Source organism: Globicephala melas, chromosome 9 (genome assembly GCF_963455315.2).
Source record: "Globicephala melas chromosome 9, mGloMel1.2, whole genome shotgun sequence".
NCBI classification, from domain to species: Eukaryota; Metazoa; Chordata; class Mammalia; order Artiodactyla; family Delphinidae; genus Globicephala; species Globicephala melas.
This window is the reverse complement of record NC_083322.1, coordinates 89,978,801-90,006,581: the sequence shown is the minus strand read 5'-3', so window position 1 is coordinate 90,006,581 and position 27,781 is coordinate 89,978,801. Positions and strand designations below refer to the sequence as shown.

General features: G+C 41.1%; 1 protein-coding gene across 1 annotated transcript in view; it reads left to right on the top strand.

The window, feature by feature from the left end:
* LAMB4 (laminin subunit beta 4) overlaps window positions 1–27,781 on the top strand; it is a 111,844-nt gene that overhangs the window by 65,018 nt on the left and 19,045 nt on the right. Inside the window, 19 exon segments of the mRNA XM_060305057.1 lie at window positions 1,341–1,484; window positions 2,928–2,974; window positions 2,977–3,098; window positions 3,100–3,147; window positions 3,590–3,754; window position 4,286; window positions 5,197–5,269; window positions 5,272–5,383; window positions 5,385–5,407; window positions 6,235–6,455; window positions 10,882–11,002; window positions 16,049–16,424; window positions 20,225–20,376; window positions 23,242–23,278; window positions 23,280–23,321; window positions 23,323–23,443; window positions 24,419–24,479; window positions 24,482–24,576; window positions 27,573–27,712. Coding sequence (XP_060161040.1) covers window positions 1,341–1,484; window positions 2,928–2,974; window positions 2,977–3,098; window positions 3,100–3,147; window positions 3,590–3,754; window position 4,286; window positions 5,197–5,269; window positions 5,272–5,383; window positions 5,385–5,407; window positions 6,235–6,455; window positions 10,882–11,002; window positions 16,049–16,424; window positions 20,225–20,376; window positions 23,242–23,278; window positions 23,280–23,321; window positions 23,323–23,443; window positions 24,419–24,479; window positions 24,482–24,576; window positions 27,573–27,712 — 2,101 coding nt within the window.

Genomic DNA, 27,781 nt, shown 5'->3' with positions numbered 1-27,781 from the left:
GTTGTTGCGGAGCACGGGCTCTAGGCTTGCAGGCTTCAGTAGTTGTGGCTTGCAGGCTCAGTAGTTGTGATGCATGGGTTCTAGGGCGTGCGGGCTTCAGTAGTTGCAACACGTGGGCTCAGTAGTTGTGGCGCACAGGCTTAGTTGCTCCGCGGCATGTGGGATCTTCCCAGACCAGGGATCGAACCCGTGTCCCTGCATTGGCAGGTGGAATCTTAACCACTGCACCACCAGGGAAGTCCCTGAGTATCTGTTTAACGGGCTCCACTGAATCGCCGCTATCTCTGCAAAGGCTTTTAGGAACGTGAGTGAAATGATCTAATGTATTTTAGTATCTACTCCTACCAGCCAATGTAGATACCAGCTGCCCGATGATTAGGTACACAGAGCAGTCTGTCCATGTGTTGGAATCATAACTCGCAGTACAAGAACTGTATGAAAGAGGAGACTGGCAGTCGCTTGGGGATGCCAGATTCCTGGAACAATGGTCCTAAAATATTTCTTTGGAAACCTGGAATGAACTTTAAACACCTTCTTTCATCCCTAAACCTTCATTTAATAAATGAGACTGTTGGGTCCAAAACATTAGGTAACTTGCAGATTTCGCTAAGCTATAGAGTGGGTTTCTCGCCCTCAGCACTTTTAAAATTTAGGGCTGGGTAATAGTTCATTGGGGGAGGGGTTGCTATCCTGTGCATGGTAGGATGTTTAGCACCAACCCTCCCCTCTACCCACCTGATACCAGTAGCACCCTCCCCTCAGTTGTGACATCCAAAAATGTCCCCAAACTTTGTCATATGTCCCCTGGGGGGCAAAATCTCCCCCTAGTTGAGAATCACTGCTATAGCGTGACAGCCACCATGAGAGTCTGGGCTTCCCAAGTTCCAGACAGATGCTTTCTCCATGCAGGACTCTGGCTTTTGGGATGCCTGCAATCTCATGAAAGATACGGAACAAGGGAAATGAAAGGTATAGTTCAGCACCAACATGGTTATCAGGAATGGAAGAAATAACAATTACATTGGAACAATTAATGATTGAAGCAATTTATTTTAAGCCTTTCAGTAACTTGTTAAGTAATGTTCATTGCTAAGTGATGTTTGTTAAGTAGTGTTTATTGAGCACTTACAGGTGCCAAACACTATTCTAAGTACTTCACAGGCATGACTGTCTTCAATCCTTATATCCCCAGGAGGTATATCATATGTTATCCCCAGTTAACAGATGAGGGAGTTAACGATTAGAGGTAACTAATGAGAAAGACATGAACTAGCGCTGCTAATAGGACGGAGTGCTTCTCTGTCACTTCCTTTGCCTCTAACTTGTTTTGTTCCCTGCAGCCTGCAACTGTCACCCACAGGGCTCAGTGGGACCCAACTGCAGCTGACTGGAAGGCCAGTGCCAGTGTAAGCCTCGTGTGACCGGCCACTGCTGTGACACGTGCTCAACAGGAAGCTACAGTTTGGGGCATCACGGCTGTCACTGTATGTAGCAAAAGCCGGATGGGGGAAACACACGTGTTCTCAACCTTGGAGTTTTAAAGGCAGGAAAATCACTGTGGGGAGTTGGAAAGGGGAGGGATTAGGAATTTGGCTTCATTATTCAGATTGTCTTGTCTATGTAGATAAAATATACTGAAAGTTTTTCCGCTATACTTTATTCTTCCATTCAGTGGGCACTGACTGTGTACAGAGCTCTATTAAGAAACATGAGTGATGATAAAAAAAAACATGGTCCGTGTTTCAGGGAGTTTTCAGTTTGTATCAGGTAGATGGTAGTCCAGTGAGGATGTGAGGACACCATGGAGTTGGCTGTATAAACCCGGCTTTAACATCTGGTGCCTAAGCCCAGTGGCTGGAAAGGCTAAAACAGTGAGATTGGGATGTGAAGAAAAGGGGACCCTCCTACACTGTTGGTGGGAATGTAAATTGGTGCAGCCACTATGGAAAACAGTATGGAGGTTCCTCAAAAAATGTAAAAGAACTACCATATGATCCAGCAGTTTTGCTTCTGGGTATTTATCTGAAGAAAATGAAAACACTAACACGAAAAGATATTTGCACTATCATGTTCATTGCAGCATTATTTACAATAGCCAAGATATGGAAACAATCTAAGTTTCCACCAACAGATGAATGATTACAGAAAATGTGGTATACACATGCAGTGGAGTACTATTCAGCCATAAAAATGAAGAGGATATTGCCAACATGGATGAGCCTTGAGTGCAGTATGCTAAGTGAATAAGTCAGAGAAAGACAAATACTGGATAATCTCACTTATATGTGGAATCTAAAATGAACAAAAAACAAAAAAACAAGCCCATAGGTATAGAGCACCAATAGACTGGTGTATGCCGAGGGCAAGCGTGGGGGGGGGGCGGTGAGTGAAATGAGTGAAGGGCGTCAAAAGGTACAAACTTCCAGTTACAGAATAAATAAGTCATGGGGATGTAATGTACAGCATGGCTATTATAGTTAATAATACTGTATTGCATATTTGAAAGTTGCTAAGAGAATAGATTTTAAAAGTTCTCATCAGAAGAAAAAAAATTATAACTATGGTGATGGATGTTAACTAGACTTACAGTGGTGACCATTTTGCAATATATACAAATATTGAATCATTATGTGGTACACTTGAAACTAATGTAATGTCGTATGTCAGTTATACCTCAAAAAAAAAAAAAAAACCAGTTGTCCACAACATTCTGTTGATTGAATCAGTGGATTCTTATTTAACAAATATTTTTACCTGGTTCTCTGTACATGCCAGGCTCTATTCTAAGCACTGTATAGATTCCGTTTATTCACCTTGATAGGGTCGATACAGTAAATTAGAGATTGTGAAATCAGAACTGTGACTCTTTCACCAGCACACCACTGCCCCTACTCCGACCCCAACAGGCTTCTCTTTGCTTTATCCAGCATGTCACTGCCACCCTCAAAGCTCAGAGAACACTGTAACAGGACGTCCTGTGACCAGGTAACGGGATGATGCCCCTGCCATGGAGAGGTAGCCGGCTGCTACTGTGATCGGTGCCTTGAGGGCTATTTTGGATTTCCTAACTGCCGCCCCTGCCTTTGTAATGGGTTCACTGTCGTGCTTCAGTTGTAGAGGTTTTACAACTGGGAGAAACTGTGAAAGGTACGGAATTCATATGCACTCTTATTTTTTGTTCTTTTGCTCTGACTTCACTACATTATCTGAAGGACCATTGAGTAGAGAAGCAACAGTATTTAAGTGTAGAGTGATGACTATGGGCGAGAAAGATAGAGCATCAGTTTATCATCCTTCACAATCTTGTTATGAGCCAAGCAGTGTCTAAGTAATCAATAACAGGCATTTGCCTGGCACCTTGCTTTTTATATTCCTAAAATATGCATGTAAATTAGGTGCTTTTATATTGAGTTTAATGACTAAGCCATGGAACTTTCAACATGAAGCAAAAAAACCCTTTTACAGAGCAAATGAGCATCTTCTAAAAATATTGAATTTTGAGAGTTGCGCTGTCCTAAAGCACAGCAAATCCACATTGGCTAATGTGAGCTGTTCCTGGTAACATTTTAGTAAAAAGTTGCCTTGACAGATGCATCAATGGTTACTATGGAAATCCTTCTTCAGGACAGTCCTGCCGTCCTTGCCCGTGTCCAGATGTTCCCCCAAGCAATCAGTATTTTGCCCATTCCTGTTATCAGAGTCCTTGGAGCTCAGATGCAATCTGCAGTTGTCTTCAAGGTTATGCAGGTATGCAGTATAGTTCATGATGTTTTTTTCTTATCCCACATTGCTATCTAAAAAATGATGACATGTTCATAGTTTATCTGCCTTGGACAAATGAGTGGTACAGGATATAAGTTAATGGTAAGAAGACACAATTTGGTAAATTGCTACTTTACTGAATAAAGAATTTGAATGATTCAAAACCAATGACAAAAAATCATTTCACTGAGCTATAATTGTTTTTAAATAATGTTCTAGAAAACTGACCAAATGAGTTCAGATCAAATTAATTTTTTAAAATAAAATAATGGCTCATTAAGTAAGATACATATGTGATTAAATGATATATGTATATATAAACATATAACATAATTTAAAAGTTAAGAATTAATCAGTCAAATGCTTTCTTTATATAATTCCAAGTAATCAATTTGACTGATATTTCACAGATATAATTGATTTTTTCAGATGTTTTGAAACACCAGTTTGGGCATTATACAGATACTGCCTAAATTAATTCAGTATTTGTGTCTGTCCCTCAATCAAAAATTTTATTTTGAAGAGTTTAAGCATGAGTATAAACATGTAGTGCAAACAAGGAAAAAAATTATAGTCTACTTGATTGAATCATAATAGAAAATACGGCATTATTATTTTCTTCAGTGATAATTAACATGATAAATTACATGGCCATTTTTTTTTCGTATTTGTTACCTCTAAGGTTACACGTGTCTCTAGTTAATTCTTATAGCCTCTTCTCCATGTGCACTGTGGCTTGGTTGGTCAGTTGTTAAGAAATGAGACCACAGTTGGGCTATGAGACCATTTCTAAATGGAATGAACCAAAATATGGAAGTTGGACCCGTGATTTGGGCACCTAAACAATGGCAGTTGCCCGGTGATTGAAAGAGTAGAGTGTAGGAGAGATGGGAATGGTTTCTCCATCATCCTTAATGGAGACACCCTCAAGGTGTCTTAATAAAGGTTAGTACAAAAATACCCTCGAGGGCCCACACATCAAGACAATTACCCCTCTTCACTTCCAGGCACATTATCTCAGGCTGCTGCTGTTTCACCTCTAGGACCAGATGAGGGTTAGGGTGCCCCCGCCTCAGAAAACGGGCTGAGATTAGCTTTGGGTCTGGAGGCATTTTGGGGTGATCCTGGTTATATGATGACCCAGGAATCCTGCACTCACAAGTCTGTAGTTTTTAAGAAAGAGTCCATTCTTCACCAAGGACTTTTAAAATCCAAATCATCTTTTTATTCTCTGAATGGGTAATAAATTTAAATGAATGTTTTGTTTTAATTTAGAGCACTTTTCCTTATTCATCCCAAATGTGTGACCTCTCATTAACCCCGGAGGAGTCCAGTTATCCATATCACTCTCCGTATCCCTCCCCAAGCACATACACATGCACACACACCCCTCATCTCATTCCCTTTTCCTCTCCCCTTCTTTCTGGTGTGCAGTGTGGAGAATGCTCTGCTGGTTTCTGTGGAAATCCAAGAATTTCGGGAGCCCCCTGCAGACCTTGTGCCTGCAACAGCACATTGATGTAACTGATCCAGAGTCCTGCAGCCCAGGCACGGGGGAGGACCTTAAATGTCTGCACAACACTCAAGGCCCCAGCTGCCAGCTCTGCAGGCCAGGTTACTTTGACCCTCAATCAGACCTGTAGGAGGAAGTCTGCAAAGCTCCCTGGGGGGCGGGGGGGCGGGGGGCAGGATGTGGCAGCTCGTAACTGTGGTGGCAACTCCCGTACTTATTTCAGTTAGGTCAGTAGTGCCAGTGCCCACGGGGTGATGGGCTGATGTCCTGAACTCAGCAGCAGAAACAGGTTCAGCGCACATGCAGCTGCAGAGTACTCACTGGTGTTATTAGTTTGCCTTTTGTGAGTGTTTTCTTCAACACGTGCCTTAGTGGGTTCGGAGCCTTGTTTCTCAGAGTGTGGACTACCATGCACTGTACCAGAGCCGCCTGGGGATGGGGGCGTGTGGTATCAATATGCAGATTCCTGGGCTGTGCCTCAGACCTACAGAATTGAATCTCTGGGAGCCGGGCCCAGGTATCTGCCTTGTAACCGGCTCATCAAGTGACTTTAATGTATAAATAGGAGAATCACTGATGTAGAAGAGGACAAGGGTTTAATTCCATGATAAAGAGGAGGAATATACTCCTCATTTTTAGGAGATATTTTAATTATTTCAGTTCACCCAAGTCAATTTGTTTCTGGAGTGTTGACATAAGTGGAACTTTGGTGAGTGGCGTGAGGAAAAAGTGAGACTTTCATTTATCCTAATTGTGAGCTCTTGGAATGTAGTAGTAGGTAGAACCATAGGAAATTGCATTTTGGGGAGATCAAAACCAGTTGAATGGGTTCAACCTACTTAGATTCCTTGTTCTATTGTAAGATGTTTCTTTCTTGAGCCTTTGAAAGGTGTTTGCAGGGGTTGTTGATGCCAGCGTTATCACGGATTTACCCCCCAACGACGGCTCTGTGCTCCCAGGGTGTTCCTGTCATCCTTCCGGCGTGAGTCCCTCTGAGTGTCCCCCTGGTGGAGGAGCTTGTCTCTGTGACCCTGACACCGGCACATGCCCTTGTATGCCCAACGTCACAGGCCGGGCCTGTGACCATCGTGCTGATGGATGCTGGAATGTCATCCCCGGCAGAGGATGTCAGCCATGGGATTGTGAGCCCTGGACCTCACTCAGTAGACACTGTGACCAGGCAAGAGACTTTCAGTTTCCTGTGGTGTCAAAGTGAGATGTGATGGGGAGACATGCTTTGTAAATATGTAAAGAATGTTTTCTTTACATACTGCTGTTAATCAGTGTTTTTAGATAGGATTGGACTTACATGGGGATAGAGTCTGCATCTATCAAGGAATGAAACACAGAGCACCCTCTCTTTCACAGTTTCATATGTGTAAGCATAGGCAGGCCCCTAGAAATCCATCATGAATCGGAACTGATTATGAATCAGAATGAAAGTTAACGGGTTCCTTCAGAATCCATAATTCCATTTAAAAAAATCAAGCTGTTATTCCCTGCAGCTCACCAATTGCTTTACATGTGGTTAAATAAGATGTCTTCTCATTTAATTTATCTTATTTATCTTATAGTTACCAGACCAGCAGCAATTGTTTCTAAAGAATGCAGCCTAGGAGCAAATCTTTATTGTTTAATTTACAGTTAACGCTACTTAACTGCACATGTGATTTTCAGTCAAAACAATGAGCATGAAATTTTTTTAAAAGAATATTAACATTATTTATGGAGAAAACAGTGTCATTATTAGGCTTTTTTGGTTTTATAAATGTATTCTTTGAAACACTTTTACATTAGTAGAGATGCAGGAAGAAGGGTAAAACAATGACAAGAAATTTTAGAGTCCAATCCACAATACAGGGATTAGGGTTTAATTGGAATCAAAATGCTCATTTCAGAAGCTGGAATCTTCCTGACTAATAAGTATGGCTCACCTCCAATTTCAGCTCCACTGTTCAACTTATTCAAAGGCCAAATTTTGTACAAGTCAACTTTTGAAGGTAGTTCTTATATGTTGAATGTGTTTTCCCTTCTCTTTTTCTTTCTCTCTCCAACCCTCCCTGCTCCAACCCATACCCACACAAATGCACACAATGGCCTTTTTCCCCTTCATAAATGTTTGTATTAGAATAGACTTAGATTTACAGAAAAGTTGTGAACATAGAGAAGAGGTACCCCACACCCAGTTTCCTCTGTTATTCATGTTTACATTAGTGTGGAACATTTGTCCTTAATGAACCAGTGTTGCTACATTATCAGTAACTAATGTCCATAATTTATTCAGATGTCCTTAGTTTTTTTACCTAATATCCTTTTTCTGTTCCAAGACCTCATCCAGTACACCACATTACATTTAGTCATCATGATTCCTCAAGTTCCTCTTGGTTGTGACAGTTTCTTAGACTTTCCTTATTTTTGATGACCTTAACAGTTTTGAGGAGTATTTTGTAAAATGTCCCTCAATGCAAATTTATCTGATGTTTTCCTCATGATGAGACTTGGATTTTGGGTTTTGAGAAGAAGACCGTAGAGGTAAAGCGCTATTCTCATCACATCACATCAAGGATACATACCATTTACACGACTGATCACTGTTGACCTGAATCTTGATCAACTGGCTGAAGCAGTGTGTGTCATTTCTCTACTGTAAAGCAACCCTTCTCCTTTTCATACTGTACTCCTTGGGGGGAAGTCACTAAACACAGTCCACATTTAAGGAATGGACAGTTATGCTCTGTCTCTTTGAGGGCAGAGTATCTCCATAAATTATTTGGAATTCTTCTGCACTGGAGTTTTGTCTGTTGTCCCCCATTTCTTCATTTTTTTCAATCATTTTTTTTAATGAACTTATTTATTTTTGGCTGCTTTGGGTCTTCATTGCTGCACGTGGGCTTTCTCTAGTTGCCGTGAGTGGTGGCTACTCTTCTTTGTGGTGCGCAGGCTTCTCTTTGCAGTGGCTTCTCTTGCTGTGGAGCTTGAGCTGTAGGCGTGTGGGCTTTGGTAGTTGTGGCGCAGGGGCTCAGTAGTTGTGATTCGTGGGCTCTAGAGCGCAGGCTCAGTAGTTGTGGCACATGGGTATGTGGGATCTTCCCGGACCAGGGATCGAACCCATGTCCCCTGCATTGGCAGGTGGATTCTTAACCACTGTGCCACCAGGGAAGTCCCTCAGTCATTTTTTAATAACCACTGTGCCACCAGTGAAGTCCCTCAATCATTTTTTAATATCAGTGGACTCAGGATATTTGTACTATGTTTTGAGTTATAATCCAGCACTCCTTAATTTTGTTATTCAAGTTTTTCCAGCTTTGGTCATGGGGAGCTCTTTCAGTTGGCTTCTGTGTGCATTTGACATATTATTTTTTGTTTGTTTGTTTTTAAGTACTTCCTTACTTTCTGCACTGCAAGGTGCTCTAAGCTCATCTTGTGTATTTCCTGCCCCATCCTAGAATCAGCCATTTCTTTAAGGAGGGCTGGTTCCTTTTATTGGAGAATGGTATTAGAAACCAAGATCTGGGCACTAGAGGACCGTGCCTCATTTATATGCTTCTCTTCACTCCTCACACCTGCAGCCACCAACCATGGAACAAATTGGTAGATCTCTACACACTGCATGGCTTCCTCATTCATGAGGAACTCCTAATGCTCATGACATCACTGTCTGGCATACTTCTTAGACCTTTGGGGAAGCATATTTGTAGCAGGACTTGACAGAGACAACAGTTCAGTCATGGAGGCTAAGGGAAATCTACAAAACTGGAAAGCAGATGGTGTTGGTTTAACCAAAGACCCCCTTATGACAAGGGCATTTGGGGTCATCTGGTCCATAGGGGATTCCTTGGGAAAGTTTGCTCTTTACAATCAGGAAACACTTTCATTGGAGTATAGAAGAGACATGTGGACATTTAGATTGCCAGCTGTTTAAACCAGTACTGATAAATGTCTCTGTCAGCCAGTAGGTGGTCCCTAGTGCATTCTCACAGAGAGATCCGAATGTGCTGTCCAATATTTGCATCAACAGTTTAGATGGAGTTGGGGAAACATGCTTATCAAATTTGCAGATATTATAAAGTTATAAGTTAATGTGATCAAGACAAAACAAGAGACAAGATATTTTAACAGCCTATCTTGTTGGCTGGCAACAAGAAGATGATGTGTCCATGGGTTAAAAATAAAGTTTTGCAATTGGGTTTTTTAAATCCATTGCATAAATACAGGATGGGAGTAATAAGTTGGTGCTAGCTTGTGAGAAAAACATCTGGGGGATTTTGGTTGCATGCTTCAAGTGAGCCAGTGGTGTGGCTGGGCTGCCAAAGAGGGGATTGGGTGTGCCGTGCCCAGCTTCAGGGCGGCTGTTGTCCTATTGTCTTCTATGGGGCCAGATGGCTTCCAGGAACATTGTTCTCATTTCTGAGTATCACATTTTAAACATTGTATTGACAAACTAGTATGTGTCCAAAGGAAGACAACAAGGATAATGGATAGAACCATGTATTTCGTGATGAAGTCTTAGGGGTGCTTGGCTTAAATGAAGCATATACAAGTTGAGGATGGCCACCTCTAGTTGGGAGATGGACTGTAAGTGGGAAGAGGGAGGCTGCCTGTTTTGTGCAATTTCCTTATACTGGACTCAGAACAATGGGAACAAGTTACAAGGAGCAGATTCTGCATCAGCGTAAGACAGCATTGCCCAACGAAGACAATATGGCAGCAAGCTCCCATAACTCCTTGTATTTGAGTAGAAGCCAGTGGTTATGGGTAGAAGCTTAGTAGACCCAGTCACTGTATGAATCCAGCTACTTCTGGAGTTGTTGTTGGGTAAGCAGCTTTGGTCAGGTATAACCTAGGACCACAACAGTAGTGATTTGATTTTATATTTTTCTCCTGTTAGTTTTCCAGTCTCCTTGGTGTTCAGAAAAGCTTTTCAAGAATCCAGTTGGGGGAATTCCCTGGTAATCCAGTGGTTAGGACTCCTCACTTCCACACTGCAGGGGGCATGGGTTCGTTCCCTCCCTGGTCGGGGAACTAAGATCCCACAAGCAGTGCAGCCAAAAAAAAAAAAAAAAAGCGCAGTTGGGAGGATGCAGGAACGTTCAGCCCTCTCCCCAAAACACAGTTAAATAACTGTCATTGAATGATTAAGCTTCATTTCCAAAAAATGTTTTGTGGAGAAAAACATTAGCCCAACTCGGAGAAACTCCACTTTACATTGCATAATGGAAACAATTATTTGCCAAATTAATTGATGGAGGTTAAGTCCAGGTCTTGGGTCTGCCTCTGGTAGGGGAGAACTCCCAGAACCTGGGAGTGAATGTGGCCTGTTTCCCATTATGTGTTTCGTTTTCATTTGCGTCTGTGGCTCTTTCCTGATTTGGGGCCACCTGTCCCTGAACAGCTGGAAGCAGGCGGTATATTCAAGAGCCCTCAGGCAAAAAACATTAACTTCTGATCCTTGGTGCTGTCGGGGGTGGTTGCTGGCTGCGGGAATCCTCCTGCCTCGGCCTTTGCACAGCTGTATGTTCTAAATCACTGGAGGGAAAACTGTTTTGTATTAAAATGCATTATTGTTTTAGATCATAGAGCTTGTCAGTTTCTCACCCATGACTGAGCTTACAGGCCAGTGTCCGTGTAGATTAGGCTATGATGGGAAACGCTGCAGTGAGTGTGAGGAAAATTATTATGGGGATCCCCTGGGGCGATGCATTCATGAGTATTGGTAATTCTGAAAACGTGAGTACAGTCAGCCTGGTCCTACCACGGGCTTGCTATGAACCAACTGAGTTTTCAATTCCTTTGTTTGGTCGAAAAATCACAAACTTTAAAATAAATTTTCCACAAAATACTAATAAAATGAAAACTGTGTAACCAATTAGTTTTTTTTCTTTTCCATTATGATCTGTTACAGGATATTGAATATAGTTCCCTGTTGCTATACAGTAGGACCTTGTTGTTTATCCAGCCTATATATAATAGTTTGCATCTGCTAATCCCAAACTCCCAATCTGTCCTTCCCCACCCCTTGGCAACCACAAGTCTGTTCTCTATGTCTGTGAGTCTGTTTTGTAGATAAGTTCATTTGTGTCATATTTTAGATTCCATATGTAAGTGATATCATATGGTATTTGTCTTTCTGACTCACTTCGCGTAGTATGATAATCTCTAGGTCCACCCATTTTGCTGCAGATGGCATTATTTCATTCTCTTTTATGGCTGGTAGTGTTCCATTGTATATATACACTACATCTTGTTTATCCATTCATCTGTCGATGGACATCTAGGCTGTTTCAGTGTCTTGGCTATTGTGAATAGTGCTGCTGTGAACATACGGGTGTGTGTATCTTTGTGTTTTTTTGTTTTTAAAGATTTTTTTGATGTGGACCATTTTTAAAATCTTTACTGAATTTTTTACAATACTGCTTCTGCTTTATGTTTTGGATTTTTGGCCCCGAGGCACGTGGGATCTTAGCTCCCTGACCAGGGATCAAACCCGCACCCCCTGCATTGGAAGGCAAAGTCTTAACCACTGGACTGCCAGGGAAGTCCCCTCTTTTTTGAATTACAGTTTTGTCTGGATATATGCCCAGGAGTGGGATTGCTGTATCATATGGCAACTCTACTTTCAGTTTTTTGAGGAACCTCCATACTGTTTTCCACAGTGGCTGCACCAGCTTACATTCCCACCAACAGTGTAGGAGGGTTCCCTTTTTTCCACACCCTCTCCAGCATTTGTTATTTGTAGACTTTTTAATGATGGCCATTCTGACCAGTGTGAGGTGGTATCTCATTGTAGTTTTGGTTTGTGTTTCTCTAATAATTAGCGATGTTGAGCATCTTTTCATGTGCCTGTTGGCCATCTGTATGTCTTCTTTGGAGAAATGTCCATTTGGGTCTTCTGCCCATTTTCTTTTTTTTCCTTCACAAGAATTTATTTGATGAAAATGCTCCAAGAAATGCATAAAAATCTATGCATTTTCTTTATTTTTTCCCAATCCTAATATATATATATATTTTTTAACATCTTTATTGGAGTATAATTGGTTTACAATGGTGTGTTAGTTTCTGCTTTATAACAAAGTGAATCAGCTATACATATACATATATCCCCATAACTCCTCCCTCTTGAGTCTCCCTCCCACCCTCCCTATCCCACCCCTCTAGGTGGTCACAATGCACCGAGCTGATCTCCCTGTGCTATGCGGCTGCTTCCCACTAGCTATCTATTTGACATTTGGTATTGTATATATATATGCTTGGTTTTTTTATTGGATTGTTTGGTTTTTTGTTATTGAGTTGTATGAGATGTTTGTATATTTTGGAAATGAAGCCCTTGTCCGTCGAATCATTTGCAGATATTTTCTCCCAGTCTGTAGGTTGTCTTTTCATTTTGTTTATGGTTTCCTTTGCTGTGCAAAAGCTTGTAAGTTTGATTAGATCCCATTCATTTATTTTTGCTTTTATTTCTATTACCTTGGGAGACTGACCTAAGAAAACGTTGATATGATTTATGTCAGAAAATGTTTTGCCTATGTTCTTTTCTAGGAGTTCTATGGTGTCATGTCTTATATTTGAAAGTCCACAAACTTTAATCCTAGTTTTGAAAAGAAATGTTTTAGCCCTATACATTTTTTTCTCTTATATTAAAACTTTACGCTATATTGAATGTTAGCCTATATTGAAATTCCTCAAAGTCATTAAAATGGAACAGATTTCTGAGATCGTAACTTGTAGCCAATTTTCTGCTATTTGGAAACATGCTGACAAAAATAACTACTTTCGATTAAGGTACATGCTGGGAGATGGATCATAGGAAGTCAGCAGAGTGGATGTTTTTTCAATGTGGCTCTCATAACTTGGGGTCCATCACAGATTCACTTATTTATTTAAAAATATTCAGAGTGTCTACTGGGTACTCTAGGTAGTGAACAAATAAGGCAAGGCCCCCAACCTATGGAGTTTGTGTTCTAGTGTCTTTCATTCCATGCCTCAGCAATAGTTACAGGATTTAGAGGAGGGCTGTTCGATACTTTCTGCAGAAATGGAAACATTCTACATCTGCACTGTCCAGTTCGGGGGCCACCAGCCATATGTAGCCACTGAGCACTTGCAATGTGGCTCGTGCATGTGAGCAAAACAATTGTTTATTTCATTTAATCCATTTACGTTTAAATAGCACATGTGGTTAGTAGCTACCATATCGAACAGTGCAGATTTAGAATCTGGGTTGGTTCTAGGAGGAGGGATCTTTGAATCTCTGTTTGAAATCGGTTTCCAAAAGAAATCAATCCGAAGAAATGTCAGATGTAATGGATTTATGATTGTGGTCACCTCAATGTAGCCACATACGGTAACTCTCTTTCCTCCTCTCCATTCCTTTATAAATGTGCTTTTGTGGCTTAAAAAAAATGCCTTTGGATTTTTGCCCCATTCAAATACTCAATTTTCCAAATGGGATTGCTACTTTAAAAACCAGGGAGAGGGCTTCCCTGGTGGTGCAGTGGTTGAGAGTCCGCCTGCCGATGCAGGGGACACGGGTTCGTGCCCTGGTCTGGGAGGATCCCACATGCCGCGGAGCGGCTGGGCCCGTGAGCCATGGCCGCTGAGCCTGCACGTCCAGAGCCTGTGCTCCGCGACGGGAGAGGCCACAGCAGTGAGAGGCCCGCGTACCACAAAAAAAACAAAAACAAAAAAAAAACAGGGAGAAATGTTGGCTCTTAGAAAAACTGTCTTAGAGAGCCTCTATTCCTGTGCCCCTCTAATATTTTAATAATCTTACTTTATAAAAATGTTTTCATCTTTCACAGAGGAAACTTTGCAAACAGTCCACTCAGGCCACAGATCCCACGAGTGCTCCTGGGGACGAGCAGGTAATAAGGGGGAGCCTTGGCCTCCAGCTGGTGAAGCGCACAGAGCTCCCCAGGGGTTTCTGCAGAGGCCTTTGGACCAAAGGGAATGTGCCAGACAGGTGACGTCTATTGGAGGAGCCTAGTGTGTTAATCAGTTTTTATTTCTAATTGGCGTTAGTTTCACTCAAGCTGGCCAAATGCATTTTTAAATCACTTGTTCCTTGTAGTCAAGCCAATGGCATAGGTTAGTGATCCCCTGACCTTTTGGAAATTGCTGTAACTTCAGTAGCTCTTCCCATCCTTCGTCCTCAGGCTTAATCAAAAACCTATTCATTTGAAGTGCATGTAGTATCCGGATTTTTTTTTTTTAGTTAAGACAAAATGAATTTAATGTTCTCTATTTTTTAAAAGACTTTTTTAAAGAGCAATTTTAGGTTCACAGCAAAATTGAGAGGAAGATACAGATATTTTCCATATACCCCCAGACCCCACCATGGCCTCCCCCATTATCAACATCACCAGAAGAGTGGTACACTTGTTACAATTCATGAACCTATATTGATACATCATAATCACCAAGGTTCATATTACATTAGGGTTGACACTTGGTGTTGTCCATTCTGTGGGTTTAGACAGATGAATAATGACATGTATCCATAGTTATAGTATCACGCAGAGTATTTCCACTGTCCTAAAAATCCTCTGTGCTTTGCCTATTCATCCTTACCCACCACCCTACCCCTGGCAACAACTGATACTTTTTATTGTTTCCATAGTTTTGCCTTTTCAGAATGTGAAAAGGAATCATGCAACATGTAGCCTTTTCAGACTGGCTTCTTTCACTTAGTAGTAAAAGCATTTAAGGTTCCTCCATGTCTTTTTGTGGCTCAACACTCATTTCTTTTTAGTGCTGAGTAATATTCAGTTGTCTGGATATACCATGGTTTCTTTATTCATTCACCTACTGATAGACATCTTGGTTACTTCTAAGTTGGCAATTCTGAATAAAGTCGCTAAAAACACCCGTGTGCAGGTTTTTATGTGGGCATGTTTTGAACTCCTTTGGGTAAATACCAAAGAGCGATCCGCCCACCCACCCCTTTTTTGATAACAGAACAGTTTTCCTTATGTAATGGAAGACAGCACACCCAGGCTGGGTTTCACCAAGAAAAAGTGTGATCATGGGCCTTCTTAGAGAATCTGTGACACACCTGAACCACCCTGGGGTGGGGGTGGGGGGCAGTAGCAGCCGTCACAAGTGTGTCATCCGTTAGATCCATATTCTTCACTCACGTAGGTAAAGAAACTAGATGGGAACAACTCACACTTGCAGTAAAAGTGACACCTAATAATGTCCATATAAAAAACAAGAGCTGGGAATTCCCTGGCTGTCCAGTGGTTAGGACTCCACGCTTCCACTGCCTGGGGGACAGGTTTGATCCCTGGTTGGGGAACTAATCCCGCAAGCCACAGTGGAGTGTCCAAAAACAAAAAACAAAAAAACCGAGAGCTGATTGGTCAGTGGAATGAAACGAGGTATGCTCTGTTTTAATGGCCATTGCACAGATCTCTGAAATTATCCTGCTTTTATTTATTTATTTGCGGTAGGCGGACCTCTCACTGTTGTGGCCTCTCCCATTGCAGAGCACAGGCTCCGGACACGCAGGCTCAGTGGCCATGGCTCACGGGCCCAGCCGCTCCACGGCATGTGGGATCTTCCCGGACCGGGGCACAAACCCGTGTCCCCTGCATTGGCAGGTGGACTCTCAACCACTGCGCCACCACGGAAGCCCTATCCTGCTTTTTAACATTCACCTTAGAAATGAGAGTTGGGAAGATTCTCAGGGGAGAGGGGAGGACTTTATTCTTGAGCTGGTCATGAGCCAAAGGCCAGGTGACTGACATTCTCCGCTCCTTCTCCCATCCTTTTCAGCATGTGACTGCAACAGGAAAGATTCCCAGAAGCACATCTGTGACCAGGACACGGGCACGTGTCACTGCTGAGAGGGTGTTAGCGGCCCACGATGTTATCACTGCACCCAGGGTCATGGCCAGAAATTCCCTGCTTGTCTTCGGTGTCACTTGTGCTTTGATCCATGGGACCACACCATTTCTTCCCTCTCCAAAGCGGTGCAAGGGTTAATTAGGCTGGCTGCTAACATGGAAGATAAAAGAGAGACCCTGCCTATCTGTGAGGCCGACTTCAAAGGCCTCAGAGAGAACATGTCTGAAATAGAAAGGATTTGGAGACATCCTGTTTTCTCATCTGGGGAATTCTTAAAAGTCAAGGATTATCATGACTCTGTTCGGTAAGGTTAGCGTGCAAGTCAAGTAATAGATCGCCAAGTTCCTGGTTTACCTTAAGTCCTGTGAACTTTAGCAGCCTTCAACTTAGAAATGAACCTTTGTTGATGTTAGGGAAGTAATCATTGTTCCATTAATAACCAGGCTGGGAATCATCGTTGTCTCTTTCTTACCTACTTAGAATGACATGATTTTGTGAGATGTCATTGATTATAACAAAAAGGCAATCATGAGGTTAATTGAGAAACCCAAACCCAGCAGAGCTGAAAGACAAAATTGGAAGTGGGGAAGTTTCTAATACAAAAATTTTTTTTTGACCATGCTCTCAGGGAAATATGCTAAATGTTCCCAAATTCTTCAGTTGTTTATAAGCCCACACATTACTGTGGAGTCATATAATGAGTACAGTAATTCTTTCAAAATGCAGTATCATTTTTATTATATATTATTGAGTCCTTCTTTTCATTCATCAAATATTTCTAGAGATTATGGTGATTGCTCTGGACCAGGAGTCAGGAAACCGTAGCCCACAGGCAGTATCTGACCCATCACATTTTTTTGTAAATAAAGTTTTATTGGAACACAGCCACACCCATTATTTACATCCTCTGTGGCTGCTTTCTCTCTACAATGACAGAGTTGAGCGATTGTGACAGGGCCACTATGGTGCCCCCAAGGCCTAAAATATTTACTCTCTGGCCCTTTAAAGAAAAAGTTTGCTGACCTGCTGTGGGCAAAACGAGGATGAGCGGGGTATAGTTTCCACCCCTCTAGGAGTACATAATCTACTAAGAAACCAAAAAGATTATAGTTCTATAGAAAAATATCCCTCCTCCCCCAGAAAAGCTCCTGGATTAAAGAATAGTTGAAGCTGCAGAGTTTTACGTTACATGAAACACAAGTGTAGGGACTTCCCTGGTGGTGCAGTCATTAAGAATCTGCCTGTCAGGGCTTCCCTGGTGGTGCAGTGGTTAAGAATCCACCTGCCAATGCAGGGGACACGTGTTTAAGCCCTGGTCCGGGAAGATCCCACATGCCGTGGAGCAACTAAGCCCTTGCGCCACAGCTACTGAGCCTGCACTCTACAGCCCACGAGCCACAACTACTGAAGCCTGTACACCACGACTACTGAACCCACATGCTGCAACTACTGAAGACTGCGCAGCTAGAGCCTGTGCTCCACAACAAGAAAATCCACTGCAATGAGAAGCCCACGCACCGCAACAAAGGGTAGACCCGGCTCGCCGCAACTAGAGAAAGCCTGAGCGCAGCAACGAAGACCCAACGCAGCCAAAAACAAACAAACAAACATACAAAAACCCACAAGCATAAATATAAGGCCGTTCGTTATCACCAGACAAAAAATCCTGAAGTATATGGCAACTGCTTAAAAGTTACACAAGGAAGATGATACAACTCACCTGGATACTTCAGAGGAAGGGCCACTTGCATCATAAATGAAGCTATAGGGCCCAGAGATGTCACATAGCCAAGTCAAGTTGGCAGGTGAGGACAGGCACTGCTATGCCCTGGTAAAGACTGTGGCCCCGGGTTCCCAGATCTCCTCATTTTTTAAACAATGTCAGACATCCAGATTTTTATGGAAATGTCCCCACTTTAAAATAGAGGCAGGTAATCCAATAGTGCTTTCAAAAAGCACTGTAGAGGCCAAAGAAACTTGTCTGAGAATGAGTTTTGGCTCATGGACCACTGGTTTGTGGTTATAGGATATGGCGGATGAAGTGGAACTGAGAAAGCAGAAGGAGCCAATCCACAGTAGATGCTGTAGATAGAGATACTGCAAGAGCCCCGAGCAGGACCAGAGAGAAGAAAGCAGGAGGAGCCGGAGTCCCGGGGCCAGGCCTGAAGCTGTGAGGAAAGCCTGCCCCGTCTTGGTCCACCTGCTAAACTCCTATTTCTCTACAACAAGCACCCAGACACCGCCCCCTCACTGAAGCCTTCCCTGACCTCCTGAGAGAGGATGTGTTTCCTTCTGCATCTTCCCACGTCTTTTCGGCTCAGCCATTGCCTCACTGAGGGACTCCTCTGGGCAAAGCTGCCTTCTCTGTACCTTTCTTCAGGCGTGGTTTAGTTAAGTAATAAATGTTTGTTGGGTAAATTACAAATCAAAGGGGAAGGGGAGGACAGAGAAACCAAGATATATCATAAGCATAGATTGAGAAGTCAAACTACTGTGGTTCAAATCCACCTGCTGCTGTGTGGCCTCAGAAGTTACTTAGCTTTTCCAAGCTTCAGTTCATCAAAAGCAGGGTTAAAGTCTCTGTTTCATGGGATTCTTGTGAGAATCACTCAAGACAAGCCACTTTGCATGGTATCTGGCACATAGTAAGTGCTTTAAGAGTACCAGCTATAATAATAGTATGTACTGTTATTGTTATTAGCCAGAAGAATTACAGTGCTGACAGTTGGAGCTTGAAGGAAAAGTCTGTAGATTAGAAGGGAGAGTGAGAGCAGAGAATGCTAGGAAGCATTGGTTAATACTTTGCAGTCATACCAAGATAAATTAGTCCCATAAATTTGTATTGTAGCTTCCCTGAACTGTACTCTTCAAGATTTGTACCCAAGTTCCCCTTCATGAGGGATATTCTAATTATTCACCTGAACCAACTGTGTTTGCTGAACCCAGCCAACTGAAGTGGGACAAAGGTGACACCATCAAAGGTGATGTAGAAAGAACACACCCAAATGTACACTCGCCAGCAAGGAAACCTGTCACTTGTGGAAATTCAAAGTTTAAGACACTGTAAGAAGTAACAGTAAAAGGAACCTTGCTGGAAGCAGATTTATTCTAAATGAGGTACTGATTTTTATCCTTGTCTGTGTGAGGGATTCTGTTAAAAGCCTAATATAGGTTGGCTCCCTTAGACTGATTTAAATGAACCACGTCTGAATACGTGTTTTTGAAAACCAAAGTAAAGGGAGACAGAGTATAAACAGCTGAAATTGAAAGATTCAAAAACCTTTATGCTATGAAACCATTTTAAATGAGCACTGAAATACTACTCTAGGAAGTGGAATTAACAAGAAAGAGATAAGCCATAAACAATCATAAACTGTCAAATGAAAATTTGGGGGGGAAAAATCCATCCTAAGTATGAGGATACCTAATAATGAGGGCAATCTTTTTATTATTATTATTTTATTTATTTATTTATTTATTTTTGGCTGTGTTGGGTCTTTGTTGCTGTGTGTGGGCTTTCTCTAGTTGCTGCGAGCAGTGGCTACTCTTTGGTGCGGTGCGTGGGCTTCTCATTGCGGTGGCTTCTCGTTGCAGAGTACGGGCTCTAGGCGTGAGGGCTTCAGCAGTTGTGGCACGTGGGCTCAGTAGTTGTGGCGCATGGACTCAGTAGTCGTGGCGCACAGGCTTAGTTGCTCTGTGGCATGTGGGATCTTCCCAGACCAAGGATCGAACCAGTGTCCAATGCGTTGGCAGGCGGATTCTTTTTTTTTTTTTTTTTTTTTTTGCAGTACGCGGGCCTCTCACTGTTGTGGCTTCTCCCCTTGCGGAGCACAGGCTCCGGACGCGCAGGCTCAACGGCCATGGCTCACAGACCCAGCCGCTCCGCGGCACGTGGGATCCTCCCGGACCGGGGCACGAACCCATGTCCCCTGCATCGTCAGGCGGACTCTCAACCACTGCGCCACCAGGGAATCCCCGCAGGCGGATTCTTAACCATTGCACCACCAAGGCAAGTCCGAGGGCAATTTCTTTACTTGTGTTTTTTTCACAATCTGTCGAATGTAATATAAGCTTAGCTACATTTTCTCTCATTTTCTCCTACAGGAAAGAAATCATTCAACTAAGTGACCAGAGGAAAACAGTGTATGAATTTCAAGATCTGAAAGAAAGAACGAGGAATAAAGTGAACCTCTTACTTGAAGATCTTCAAGAAGAAATTGATTTGCACTCCCGTGCCCGTAATGCAAGCATCATGGGTAAGAGAGGAAATGCACCTCAGATGTCTGTTTCTGGACAGGAGTTGATGAAATCCATAGTGCATTCCATTAGTGAATCTCCCTGTGCCTATTGCCACAGCACCTGAGCACTTTAGAACGTGAAAACACACCCTTTAAAGGTATTATTTGTGCAGGAATATTTCAACTTTTTAAAACATTGCAGAGACGGATAGCATTTGCACAAAATAACGCTAACAATCTGCGATACTAAACAAATACTGAAACCCAAAGTATTGTGATGCCAAACCATGCTAGGATCTCGTTTAATCAGCAGCTTGGAAATTCTATTGTGGCCGTAAGGAAATGAGAGAGACATGTTTCTGTGCCTTCCTGAGTACAAGCCACTCCATTTCCAGCAACCACGAATGCAAAGGAATATGAGGCAAAAGGGACCTGAACAATTTCTCTTAAGAACTTTGTAGGAATTTGGAGACATGTAACATACTAGAAGCCTGTAATTCATATTGCATAATTCTTAAAAATGAACGGGAATTATGCCAAAATCAACTTGGAGGAGAAATGGAACTCTAAAGCAGAACTTGAATTAGCTCATCTGCTGATCTCCCATGAGATCCTTGTTATGTTTGGAAATGGACAGACAGCTTGTTAGTACCAGGAGAGGCAGCACCGAACTTATTCACACCAAACCCATCTAGTTGAGCGGTATAAGGGAAAATATACGTGAAACCTATCTCAAGGCACAAACATTGTCTGCTTTTCCTCATCCTATGTCTATGGTCCTGTTTGTCATCTGATCTTGAGCTAAAAGAGAAAAAAATAGATGGCAATTAATGACCCTAAAGGAAAGCCTAAATTTGATGAAATCACTGTTGATGACGCTCAATAAATGCTACATAAAGAGTAAGGAATTTGTTCTGATTCCTAATCTGGAAGAAGGTGCCCACTGAAAGAACTGAAATTCCGTCAGCAGCCACCCAGGCCAGGTAGAAGAGAGCAAAACTGCCCCATGCTGATTCTCTCAAACTTGCAGTCCAACAGCAATTACTGGGCTTTTTGTTGATGCCCGACACTGTGCTGAACAGCAGAGACAGGCAGTAAGTCTCACCCTGAAGTCATCCCAGTCTTGTGGGGGGAAGACAGACATATAAACAATCCCCAAACAATGAAAAGACTCTATCAGAACGTTTTCAAGCTACTTCGGGAGCAGAGTAGAGAGAATGAGTTCTTCCTGGGTCTGTTAGAAAAGGCCTCTCAGAATAAAGATAAATTTGCCAGATAAATCAAGGCAGAAAATCATTCCAAGCAATAGAAACATGGCTTTTTGTTCGTTTGTGTGTGTGTGAGATGGGGGGGGGGGGGGTAGGCGGTTCATGATAAATGAAAATCACAATATAGTGAGTCCATTAGTGTAAAAACCAGGAATGTTGAAAAGATAAAGTGTGGTTGTCATGCCTGGATTATGACTACATGAGAGTAAAGATCAGAACCCTGGGCCTTTGGTTCCTAGAACAGTTTAAAGCCCTAAGATACTCTCATTTACATTAAAACATCCCACATTACTTTCAGGGATTTGTGTTTTCATTACAATATGGAAAATACAGAGAAGTGTTTAAGAACACAGGTTCTAGAGTCCAACTACCTGGCTTCAAATCCTGGCTTCACATCATACTATCAGTGAGACCTTGCTATCCTCAGAGCCACCATTTCTCACTGGTAAAATGGTGGTGGTCGTGCTAACCGCCTGACAGTGTTTTGTGGAGATCAAGGATGAGAACTGATGAGAAGGCCAGGCGTATAGAAAGCACTCAGCATGTTAGCTGTTGTCATCAGCCTCAACATCAGAGGTCAGCAAACTACAGTCTGCCCGCAAATCCTACCCACAGCCTGTTTTTGTAAATGAAGTTTCACCAGGAGACCACCACCTCACCTATTTATTTATGTGGTGTCTGTGGCTACTGTCACTCTACAGTGGCAGCACTGAGTAGTTGTGACAGCAATGTGATGGCAGGTAAGCCTAAAACATTTATTCTCTGGCCTTCTGTAGAATGACTTTGTCAACTCCTGCTCTATACAGTGAGGTGAACTTAGTTGTTTCATCATATTGGATTCATATGGGTGGTCAAAATTAATACATAACATTTGGGGAACTTCACAGAGGGTCTTTATATTATCTCACTTAATCTCCACAGATTATCATCATCAGTTTACAGATAAGGAAACACAATCTAAGAGACTTAATGGATTTGCTCAAGGCCATACCCAGACAGTAAAGGGAGAAGCCAGCATTCAAACCCATGTCTGCAAACTTAAGCCTCAGTGCTCTGTAGCTATTACATGTATATCTATGACGCGACATCTGCAAGTTTGAGAAAATCAGCATGGGGCACTTTTGCTTTCTTCTGCCTGTCTTGGGTGACAGCTGACAGATTTTCAGTTCTTTCAGTGGGCACCTTCTTCCAGATTAGGAATGAGAACAAATTCCTTACTCTTTATTTATTTTATTTATTTATTTTTTTGCGGTACGTGGGCCTCTCACTGCTGTGGCCCGTTGCAGAGCACAGGCTCTGGACGTGCAGGCTCAGCGGCCATGGCTCATGGGCCTAGCCGCTCCACGGCATGTGAGATCTTCCCGGACCGGGACACGAACCCGTGTCCCCTGCATCGGCAGGTGGACTCTCAACCACTGCGCCACCGGGGAAGCCCAATTCCTTACTCTTTACTTCCCTGTTAAGTGCAAATTCAAGGGAGAGGATGTTGAATTTTTGTATTGATCATTGAGACCAAGACAGTCTAGTCAAATTGGGGAATGATTATCTCGATAACCCATGTATAATTTCATTTGTTTTCACAAAATTTATCTTACCTCAATTTGTGTTGATGTAGATTCCTCAAAGAACATCAAGAAGTATTAACAGAGCTCTATCTGCTGAAAAGAAAACTAATGAAACTACTTCCATCATAGATAACTGAAAAAAACAGAAATGACTTACTTACCATCTTAGATACACTAACCTCAAAAGAAAACTTGTCATTGGAGAAATTAAAGCAGATCCAGATACCAGATATTCAAACATTGCATGAAAAGGTAAATATTCATGACAGTATAGTCAAAGTGTTTGTGGTTTCTACTTGATATACAGACCTCTTTGATTGTATTTCCCTGTCTTACATTTTATTTTTTAATTTATATTTTATAAGTGTAGAAAGTATCTATAAATAATATATATTTAATCTAAAAATAATATAAATATTTATATTTTATTTTTTATTTCTTAAGTCAAAGTTTGAGAAAAAAGAGTAAAGATTGTGGCTTGATTTTATTATCTTATGCTATTTACTTTTTCTCAACCGGTACAGATTATGGACATTTACTCCTCCTGCCTCATAAGTAAAAGGTACTTTTTATTTTTAAAAAATAATGAAATTAACATGGAAATGCTAGACATGTGACTATTTCCCCCAAAACTATAAGTGTAAAAGCAACATTGATTGGCCCAAATGCTGATAACAAATAAGTTAGATATTTATTCAGTTAACTAGGAAATACTTAATCACTCATATCCATGTACTAAGTGTGAACAGCTATTGAAGAAACACATATGAATAGAGCAGTGCCTTGCCTTGGTGAGCCTGGAGGATGTTAGAAAAAGCTCTGCCAACAAGTTGCTTTTTCTTTTTAATTTTTAAAAAATTTTTGCCTGCATTGGGTGTTCATTGTTGCATGCAGGCCTCCTCTAGTCGTGGCGAGCAGGGGCTACTCTTCTTTGCAGTGCATGGGCTTCTCATTGCATGGCTTCTCTTGTTGCAGAGCTCGGGCTCTAGGCGCACGGGCTTCAGTAGTTGTGGCACGCGGGCGTCAGTAGTTGTGGCTCGCGGGCTCTAGAGCACAGGCTCAGTAGTTGTGGCACGCGGGCTTAGTTGCTCCACAGCATGTGGGATCTTCCCGGACCAGGGATCGAACCTGTGTCCCCTGCACTGTTGACAGATGGATTCTTAACCACTGCACCACCAGGGAAGCCCCAACAAGTTGCTTTTTAGCATAGATACTTTCTCCTGTCAGGTGTATGGAGGAGGGAACACGCCCTGTGTGCTCTTGTCCTGTGGTGGCCCGAGCTGTCCCGGCTCCTGACCCTCTCGAGGAACACCCTCCACAAAGCTCAGGAAGCAGAGTTCGTGATTCGCAATTTGAACAGCCAAGTTCAAGGGTTGAAAAATCAGGTAAACGATGTCTTCTCATGCTTTATTTGTAAAATTAGTAGCAATTAAAAAAGCAAACTATTTGGAATTTTTTAAATTTCCATTTAACTCCTAAGTGATAAGGGTAGATTCTAGATGTTAGATGTTCTTGTGCCTGACAATATAGAATAAAAATATAGATGTGGATATGAATGGTGATTTAGAAGTAGCTGTGAATATTGATATATTTTTTCATATATTTTCTCATATATATGTATAGTGTGTATGTGTGTATATGGTGAGAAAGAAGAGAAAAACCTCAAAGTATATGTTTGTAGGACATATACAGACTGTGTGGATAGGTTTCCTTTATAGCAAACACTGCATAGAAATGTGTAAACTCCTAGCCTTGAAGGTTTCAAACTATAGAGCTGTCAAAGTAAAGAATATTTTTCATAAATTCAAGGGTGTGTTTGAAATTCTACTAAATAGACAAATTTTGATGTTAGAGTTTAATTTAATATTAGAAAATATTTTAAGGGGAATATACTCTTAATGCCTTGAACTCTTTCCTATGTTGATAGACATGATAAAGTTGCTTTAATATTTAAGTACCCAATAATGGAATCTCTAATAATTTTAAATGGTTTCATTTACTTTTCTGGTCATATTAATAAATGAGTATAATTTTTAATTACCTATCTTTCTTTAGGGTTTTTTGGTGAATACATTATATTTATCTGGAAAGGATGAATACAATTTTAGGTGTTTTGTGAATACATTGTGTTCAGCTTAAAAACAAGATGATGATGTGCTCCCTAGTTTGCTTTTTTTTTTTGGACGTATACATACAGCCTTTGATGAAGAAAAAAGAGCTGAATTTTTTACCAATATAAGGTAAATATTATATCAGTTAGCATTGTTGTTTTCAAGCAAGAGAAACCAACCCCTCACCAAAAAGGAAGACATCTGAGTCTCAGAAGTGAGAGGAGAATAGAGAGCCAGCCTTGGGAATGGCGTGAGAAACACAGCGATGAGACACACTCCTGCGCATGCGCACACGCAGAGCACCAGTTTGCTCCGTGAGCCTCGCCTCCATGCATCCGAACCCCGGCTGGTACTACGTGCTTGCTCCACAGGCTCCGGATCCAAGTTCCAGAGCAAGTCTCTGATTAAGTTAGAGAACATCCCCACACATCCTAAATGTTGAAAAATTTTTTTCACATAGTCATAGTTCTATATTGCCACCTAGTTTTTCACTTGTATGTTATTCTTCATTGCTTTAACAAATATTCATTGAGTTCCTACTGCGTGCTGGACATGTATCTAGATGCTGGGAATACAGCAGTGAACAAACGCAAATCCTGGTCCTGCATCCCTGTGGTTAAAACAATCCTTAATGGTTTAATGTAATTTTAAACTACTATATTGCCCCTTCTCAAAAACCAGAAATCTCACACCATTTAAATAAGACCCGTGTTAAGCTATTACTTTTAAAAGATAATCCCTGAAGTGTATAATAGCAGAATCTGGCTTAATCAGCACATAAATGGAGAACTGGAAAAGAATGGGGGTTGTCATGTTGATAAAATGATGTGCTATTTTCCTCTTGATTAGAAGGGGGAAACATGCCAGAAGAGATTATGAGAGAATTCTCAGGAGTCATGACAGAGGATGGATTGCAGAGAGATGTTTTAAGAGTGAAGTAATTTAGCAATCTCTTTCTTTCTGAATATGGCATCGACTAATGTACACTGAGATTTCATGTGTATAATTTGGTGCTTCCTGTCCAGAGTATTTATTTCTGGAATTCTCATCTTCTATGCCTTCTTACTCACTGCTTCTCCCTTTTATTTTTTTATTGAAATATAATTGACATAGAATGTTGTATTCGTTTTAGGTATACAACATAATGATTTGATATATGTATGTATTGCAAAATGATTAGCACAATAAATTTAGTTAACATTCATCACCACACATAGTTACATTTTGTTTCCTGTGATGAGAAGTTTTAAGATCTTTCTTAGCAACCGTTATCCATTTTAAAGTTTAAAAAGTTCTAGAGAATTACGGAACAACTCCAAAAAATTAAATTACATATTTTTAATCATGTAAATATTTCTTTTTGTTTCATCATTTGCCAGTGACTACCATTAAATCCTCCACAAAATCTATGTTGCTTAAATTAGGCTGCCTATTTTTGTGGGGAAATAAAGTGAGATTTTCTTTTTTCCTTAACTATGTTTGATCCTAATTAGCCGTGCTTCTGTCACAGTTAATTTATTAAATACAGCTCAACTTGCAGATGATATTGTCCTATTTCTCTTTGTTTTTTCTCTTTCTCTCATTTGTTGGAATTCCAAGAAAAAGTCCGTGACCTATCTCAAAGCACACAGTTAAGAATTTGCACTTCTAGGTTGTAAACATTTTAGTTCTATCATTCCTCCACCAAGTGTACACAGTATCTGGAATTTATCTTTGTAGCCTTCTCTGAGTTCAAACTCGTTTATTAAAAGGAAGAATGCTTTGTTTTTACTCTCAAAGAAAGTACATTATCTGAATCAGAAGAATGTTTAAAAGAGTATTTTAACTTATATTAAACTTATTATTTAAACTTAATATTTTAACTTATATTAAAGAATATGTTCTCAACTTAGTAAACATAATGATCACTGTAAGTAATTTCTGTGACATTTGTTGATATGATAGAATGCTAACATGTCATTAAAACAGAATTTGTGTTTTCGATTTGTATCAGGAAAAGTCATTAGTCCTACACCAATAATTGTTTTCAAATAACAATTTTGATCACTAATAATGTTTTTAGAGATAAGTTCACATTATTAAGAAAACATGGTCATGAAAACAGATAATATCAACTTTTAAAAGAGTCCTTTAACATGAATCTATTGTTTAATTATGTAGACTTCTGTTATATTTTTAGTGACCTCTATTTGGTCCAGCTAAGTAAGGAAACGTCACAGAATGTGCCTAATTGTTATGTTTGCTTCATTGTTGTTTTTTTCTTATTCCAGATCAAAAATATAAGTAAACTGGCAGAAGTCTCCAAAAACAATGCCTTACAGCTAAGTGAGAAACTGAGGAATATGAAAAACCAAAGTGAATCTGAAGAAGAAAAAATGAATCTTTTAATCAAGAAACTGAAAATGTTCTTGTTAGGTAATTTTTTTTTTTAATATTAGGACTGGGGCTTCCCTGGTGGCGCAGTGGTTGTGAGTCTGCC